The following is a 7,712-nucleotide window of genomic DNA, read 5'->3' as shown; positions in this document are numbered from 1 at the left end:
CAGTTAAAACAGGCCAGTGTATATTCTCTTCAGTTAAAACAGGCCAGTATATATTCTCTTCAGTTAAAACAGACCTCTACTGAGTGTCTTTGTGCAGCAGCTCCATTGAGAGAGAGAAGGTGTGGGAGGACAGGTCACACACCCCTCTCTTTGTACCTCCTCTGTGCTTTTAGAGCCTGCACAGGATGGAGTCTGCCTTTTTTTAAACAGTGTGTATAATGGCTGTGGTGTGTGCTTGACTCAGTGGCCTCCCTGTATGGTCGATGTGAGGCCTTGATCTTTATGGCACAGTAGTACACTTGTCCCATAACAGCAAAGTTGCTGGGTCAAGAGCCCACTCTGACATGTTATGGTAATAGTCTCACAGTTCTTGTTATTTAGATATCATAGCCTTAGGCTATTGAGATCCATAACCATCACCCCAGGTCTCACTGCAGATTGATGTGTGTCAGGTAGGGACATGAGCAAACGACAGGGGGCACTATCTCCCTCTAGTTTATCCTCCATCCTTTTCAGTGAGGCATCGTATTCAGCAAGAAACAATAGGTATAAGTCTTACTATTTGATGTGTTCAATAACGAATATCAATAGCCAACAGTACACAAATCCATCTATATTAAACTATTTTGTAGTTGGTTATGAATGGTTGGCTACTTTTGTTTTAAGCTCTAAACACTTTTCTATGCAACATTTGTCCAATTCAATCCCAAACAAATAACATTATTTGTCACATAATTAATAATTTTCCTGATAAGCTCGACTGTTATCGAAATGATCACGGCATATTGGCTCATCATGAATAATTGACGCGGCTGAAGTCATGACCGCTTTCTCAGGTAGGCAGTCGTCATGATGTTGTCACACTATTGTGACTTGTTAGAAACATCAGTAAAACAGTCAAAATATTAAAACATTACAACATAGTCTACACAAACATAACATACAATTCACAAGTTACAAAAACTTACATAAAAGGGCCTGCTGTGCCAGCAAGAGAGCACAGCAGATAAGAGACCTACAACATGCGTCAGAGGCGCGTGAGACCGCCCTGTGCCACCAGCGTTCTCCTCGCGCGGAGTAGGCTGTAATTCCCACACACTCATTCATTCTCCCACTGGGACGAAGCAACTATAGTCCGTGCGCGGAGCTAAACTGAGACTCTTCCTTACAGCGCAAATGGCTGCGAGTTTCTGCAGAACGACTTGTGCGTTTATATGGATGTTTGCAGTTGTTTCAACCGCTCGAGTATACCCACCGAACGAAGGTAAGGAGTGGAGTGTTTTTTGAGTATTTTGGGGGATTTAGGGAGGGTAACGTTACGGTTATCCGCAGTATTTGATTTGATTAGGCTACTCGCCGTGTCTTCATTGAGGGTCCGTTTCGGTCCCTTTTCGACTACTGGAAATTGATAGATCTTATTAGTTGGTAATAATAACATTTGAACCTGTTTACACATTTGGAGTAGTTTGCACATCGATTGGTTCAGCAAGTCCCAACCTGCGTTCTGTTGGATCCGCTCGGATAGATATTCAATGAGGAATGTCCCTTATCTGTCCAACCTGCTGCTGACTGGAAAGCGCAGTTTTTCCTCTTTCATTTTTCTTTTATCCAACAATTGTATAACAAACCTAAAATTATCATAATCTCAAAAAGGATTTAGCCTTACCACTATTTTTCTTTATCAGGTTCAGTCTTTTACAGTTTTGTTTTTGCTCAATTTCAATTTCATGCAGGCCATAGCTTTTTCAGACTGTAGTAATTTGAACAGAGGCACAAATGGAACGTCAGACAGACAGTACGGTTTTCATCACCGTTTTGTGACCGGGGCCTACCCTACTGCCTATGTTTTACGTTTTTTTCTATCCTAACCCAGGGTCGTGAGTTACTAGCTACAAGATATGTTCAACGTGTATCCCAAAATCTACATTCGTTCCAGTAAATTTAAGATAGTCTTTTTATGCATTTTGAGTTATGCTCTTATGATTATCTTATTGCAATTTCTGCTTCTGTATGAAATTGTATAGGCTCTTATTGAGGCCAAGAGTAGCAGAAAATTGACTAATTTCCATGTATTGAGACTGGGAATAGGAAATCACTTTCCTTATCTCTGTAACTGTGTGTTTCAGTGACATTACTGGACACAAGGACAGTTCCTGGGGAGCTGAAATGGGCAGCCAATCCCACAGAAGGAGGGGTGAGTGAGGATTTACCTACATCAAATCAAACTTTATTTTCCACATGCACCGAATACAACAAGTGTAGACTTTTACCGTGAAATGCTTACTTACAAGCACTTAAGCAACAGTGCAGTTCAAGAAGAAGAAAGTATTTACCAAGTAGGCTAAAATAAAAAGTAATAATATAGAGTAACACAATAAGAATAACAATAACGAGGCTAACGGTAGTTGAGGTAATCTGTAAATGTAGGTGGGGGCAAAGTGACTATGCAAAGGTAACAAACAAACAGCAAGTAGCAGCAGTGTACGAGGGGGGGGTGTCAATCTAAATTGTCCGGTGACGATTTTTATGAATTGTAAGCTGTCTAATGGCTTGGGGGTAGACACTGTTGAGAAGCATTTTGGTCCGAGACTTGGCGCTCCGGTACCACTTGCCGTGCGATAGCAGAGAAAACAGTCTATAACTTGGGTGACTGGAGTCTGACAATTTTAAGGGCTTTCCTCTGACACCGCCTATTATATAGGTCCTCATTTGCACTACCCTCTGTAGCGCCTTACGGTCAGATGCAGAGCAGTTGCCATACCAGGCGGTGATGCAACCGGTCAGGATGCTCTCGATGGTGCAGCTGTAGAACCTTTTGAGGATCTGGGGACCCATGCCAAATATTTTCAGTCTCCTGAGGGGGAAAAGGTTTTGTCGTGCCCTCTTCACGACTGTCTTGGTATGTTTGGACCATGATAGTTCGTTGGTGATGTGGACACCAAAGATATTGAAACTCTCGACCCGCTCCACTACAGCCCCGTCGATGTTAATGGGGGCCTGTTCTGCCCACCTTTTCCTGTAGTCCACGATCAGCTCCTTTGTCTTGGGGAGAGGTTGTTGTCCTAGCACTACACTGCCAGTTCTCTGATCTCCTCCCTATAGGCCGTCTCATCGGTGATCAGGCCTACCACTGTTGTGTCATCAGCAAACTTAATGATGGTGTTCGAGTCGTGTTTGGCCATGCAGTCGTAGGTGAACAGGGAATATAGGAGGGGACTAAGTACACACCCATGTGGGGCCCCAGTGTTAAGGATCAGCATGGCAGACATGTTGTTGCCTACTCTTTAGTCCCAGAGTCCTTAGCTTAGTGATGAGCTTTGTGGGCACTATGGTGTTGAACGCTGAGCTGAAGTCAATTAACCGCATTCTCACATAGGTGTTCCTTTTGTCCAGGTGAGAAAGGGCAATGAGGATTGCGATTGATATTGCATCATCTGTGGATCCGTTGTGGCTGTATGCAAATTGGAGTGGGTCTAGGGTGTCAGGGAGGATGCTGTTGATGTGAGCCATAACCAGCCTTTCAAAGCACTTCTTGGCTACCGACGTGAGGGCCACGGGATGATAATCATTTAGGCAGATTACCTTCGCTTCCTTGGGCACGGGGTCTATGGTGGTCTGCTTGAAACATGTAGGTATTACAGACTAGGTCAGGGAGAGGTTGAAAATGTCTGTCAGTGAAGACACTTGACAGTTGGTCCTCGCATGCTTTGAGTACACATCCTGGTAATCCGTATGGCCCAGCGGCTTTGTGAATGTTGACCTGTTTAAAGGTTTTGTTCACATCGGCTACCGAGAGCAATATCACACAGTCATCCAAAACAGCTGGTTCTCTCGTGCATGCTTCAATGTTGCTTGCCTCGCAGCGAGCATCAAAGGCGTTTAGCTCGTCTGGTAGGCTCGCGTCACTGGGCAGCTCACGTCTGGGTTTCCCTTTGTAGTCCGTAATAGTTTTCAAGCCCTGCCACATCCGACAAGTGTCAGAGCCGGTGTAGTAAGATTCAATCTTAATCCTGTATTGACGCTTTGCTTGTTTGATGGTTCGTCTGAGGATATAGCGGGATTTCTGGTAAGCGTCCGGAATAGTCTCCCGCTCCTTGAAAGCAGCAACTCTAGCCTTTAGCTCGATGCGGCTGTTGCCTGTAATCTAACAATGACTACTTTAGTCACAATGTGAAGATGGACTGCATTCTACTGCACCCTCCAACTCTCTCTCTTACTCTCTCTAACACTCTCTTTCTCGATTTCTCTCTCACTCTCCCTTTACAACCTCTTTGTTGGTTTAAGTTATTGGTGAACTGAATTTCTCTCCAGACTCCTTTGGTTCATTTTATTTTACTGAACTGCTTGATTGACAAGGTCCTGGTCCCCATGCACTGAGCCCTTTGATTGCCAGAACCCCCCCCCCCCCTCCACAGACACACACTCACACTCCCGTCTTCACATCACAGTCAGGGCCAGTTTACAGCTTTATGACCAGATCCCATTGAACACCTCTATACACTCTCTGGCTTGCTACATCTAAGCTCTCACCAGTAGGGTGAAGACACATTATTATTACATGGTAATAAGATGCCAATTACACATAGTTAGAAGAGTTCACCATACAGCTCCATACAACGTCCTTGATAAACTATCCAAGATAAAAGCGTGGAAGGTTTTGTAGTCACTGAAGTTAAATTATGTTGGGGCCTCCCGAGTGGCGCAGTGGTCTAAGGCACTGCATCACAGTTGCTAGCTTTGCCACTGGAGATCCTGGTTTGAGTCCAGGCTCCGTCGCAGCCGGCCGCAACCAGGAGACCCATGGGACGGTGCACAATTGGCCCAGCGTCGTCTGGGTTAAGGGAGGATTTGGTCGGCAGGGATGTCCTTGTCCCATCGCTCTCTAGTGACTACTTTGGTGGGCCGGGCGCAATGCACGCTGACACGGTCACCAGTTGTAAGGTGTTTCCTCCGTCACATTGGTGTGGCTGGCATCCGGGTTAAGCGAGCAGTGTGTCAAGAAGCAGTGCGGCTTGGCTGGGTTGTGTTTCATAGGACGCATGGCTCTCGACCTTCGACTCTCCCGAGTCCGTACGGGAGTTGCAGCGGTGAGACAAAACTGTAACTACCAATTGGGTACCATGAAATTGGGGAGAAAAAGGGTCTAATAATCGGAATGTTTGTATGTGTGTTGCCAGTGGGAGGAGGTGAGCATCATGGATGAGAAGAACATCCCCATCAGAACGTACCAGGTGTGTAACGTGATGGAACCCAGCCAGAGCAACTGGCTTAGAACTGACTGGATCCCTCGGTCTGGTGCGCAGCGCATCTATGTCGAGATCAAGTTCACCCTCCGGGACTGTAACAGCCTGCCTGGAGTCACTGGCACCTGCAAGGAGACCTTCAACCTCTACTACTATGAGTCTAACAATGACAGAGAGCACTACATCAGAGAGAGCAACTTCCTCAAGATCGACACAGTGGCAGCCGACGAGAGCTTCACTCAGGTTAGGACTCTTGCTTCATTATTACTCTCTCTGTTAAAGTTTCAGACCTGACGGTATGTTGATTTGATGTTGTTTTTTCAGTGTAAAAATTACTAAGAGGTAACATTGTGTTGCAATGGCTATTGATAATTATTAATGATATTATTATGATCAGGTGGACATCGGGGATCGCATCATGAAGCTAAACACGGAGGTGCGTAATGTAAAGGTCACAACCCGGAAGGGTTTCTACCTGGCGTTCCAGGATGTTGGCGCCTGCATCGCTCTGATCTCAGTTCGCGTTTTCTACAAGACCTGCCCCCTCAGCATCCGTAACCTGGCAACCTTCCCAGATACTAACACTGGAGCTGACACTTCCTCATTAGTGGAGGTCAAGGGGTCGTGTGTGAACCAATCAGAGGAAAGGGAGGAGCCTAAGATGTATTGTGGCGCAGATGGAGAATGGCTGGTTCCCATTGGTGGGTGTGTCTGTATCCCGGGATACGAGGAGAAAGGTGGAGCCTGTCAGGGTAAGGCATTTGATTTACATATATTTCAATTTAATTACCACATTTTATTTGAAATGATATCGAACCCTGGGTGTATGCACTTAGTCGACTGAGCTAAAGTTAAGTCATCGGCTCTGAGCTCTGGAAGAGACATGGAAATAGGAGAGACTGTCGGGAACAGATGTTCTGAAGACAGTTTTATAGCACGCCATTTCTCTCTCTATTAAACACACGGAAACACACACACACACAGCAGTTGAGGCTCAATGCTTCAGTAGGGAGTGACATACAGCTGTGTGACTATTCTGACAACCTTATTTATGATGACCATAGCCGCAGCCTGCGGACCCAGCGGAGGATGTGTGTGTGATAGTAGAGAAAGGGGTACCTATCAAATTGTTCTGTATGTGACAGACACCAGCTTCTCTCTCCCACTCTCTTCCTCTCTGTGCCTCTCTCTCCATTCATACCTCTCTCTCTTTGTCCATAGTAGAGTTAATGACATCTGAAAGCTGTTTTCTTTAACAAGATTGAACTAAACCCTTGACTTTGGTCAGCTTTGATCTGAAGTTAAGGACCGGATATTTTTAACAGTATATCCTTTCCCCCCGCTCTATTAAATCAAGACAGCCCATTCAGGACTGGAGTACTCTAGTGGTGCCAAAGTACTCTCAGACTTAATGACCTACTGGACTGAATATTACATCTTAGCATTTTCATCATGTCACTTAGCGCAGTGGTTCCCAACCAGAGCTACTAGGACCCCTGGGGGTACTTGGCCTATCCACAGGGGGTCATTTAAAAAATATATATACAGTATATATATATATTTTACCTTTATTTAACTGGGCAGGTCAGTTATGAACAAATTCTTATTTTCAATGACGGCCTAGGAACAGTGGGTTAACTGCCTTGTTCAGGGGCAGAACGACAGATGTTTACCTTGTCAGCTCTGGGATTCTACCTTGCAACCTTTCGGTTACTAGCCCAGTGCTCTAACCACTAGGCTACCTGCCGCCCCACTTGAGAAAACTCATGAGACTATAGGCCTACAGGTAAAATGCACATGAGAGGGTACTTCAGGGGTACTCCAGGCAGAGCTAAATTTAGTTGGTGGTACAGTAACCAAAAAAGGTTAGGAACCACTGAATTAGTGGACTAGTGACCAACAGGGACACAGAGAAACAGGGAAAGAATGAGGCAGTGAATGAGAAGAATACTTTATAGCTCTATAGAGAGCTATGAAGAAAGAGTCCCCCCTCCCCCATGGGAGAAATCAAAAGGTGGCCCTCTCTCACAGCCTCGCCTGCCATTGGATGGATACAAGGTGGATAGTGGGAAGGGGGAGGCATTCATCTTCAATGTGGGCTCGCTAAAGGCTTGTGGAGGGTTGGAGGGAGATGGAGGGGTGGAGAGAGAGGGAGGAGAGGATGAAGGGATTAGTTTGTGAATGAGGGAGGAGTTCTATGAGGATGCCATTGGTGGATTAAGTCATTAATGACAGCCCAGCCTCCCAATTGTTGCTGTGTCGCAGTGTTAGAGGGGGTGCACGAGGGGTGAACATGGAAGAGGTTCAGGGTTACCCCCCCTCCCTTAATCTTTATCCCCCACCTGTGTACCTCACCTGCAACCCCTCTAACGATCCGACACAGCAACAATTGGGAGGCTGGGCTGTCAGTGACGCCTTATGCCACCGATGGCCTCCTGATATAACTCCTTCCCCATACTAACCCCCCCC

The 7,712-nt window shown here is 45.9% G+C and overlaps 1 protein-coding gene across 2 annotated transcripts in view; it reads left to right on the top strand.

Moving 5' to 3' along the window:
- Positions 1–1,029: 1,029 nt before the first annotated feature.
- LOC110530647 (ephrin type-A receptor 4-like) overlaps positions 1,030–7,712 on the top strand; it is a 53,724-nt gene continuing 47,041 nt past the window's right edge. The window contains exons 1-4 of one of the 2 annotated variants that reach the window (XM_021613863.3): positions 1,030–1,264; positions 2,127–2,194; positions 5,178–5,486; positions 5,641–5,995. In XM_021613863.3, the coding sequence (XP_021469538.1) occupies positions 1,177–1,264; positions 2,127–2,194; positions 5,178–5,486; positions 5,641–5,995 (820 nt within the window). In that variant the 5' untranslated portion in view covers positions 1,030–1,176. The remainder of the gene's footprint in view (positions 1,265–2,126; positions 2,195–5,177; positions 5,487–5,640; positions 5,996–7,712) is intronic. The other variant, XM_090182682.1, reaches the window with a different exon arrangement.

The sequence above is a fragment of the Oncorhynchus mykiss genome, chromosome 8 (assembly GCF_057628025.1).
Source record: "Oncorhynchus mykiss isolate SJ-2025 chromosome 8, ASM5762802v1, whole genome shotgun sequence".
Lineage (NCBI taxonomy): Eukaryota > Metazoa > Chordata > Actinopteri > Salmoniformes > Salmonidae > Oncorhynchus > Oncorhynchus mykiss.
This window is presented reverse-complemented; position numbering and strand designations above follow the sequence as displayed.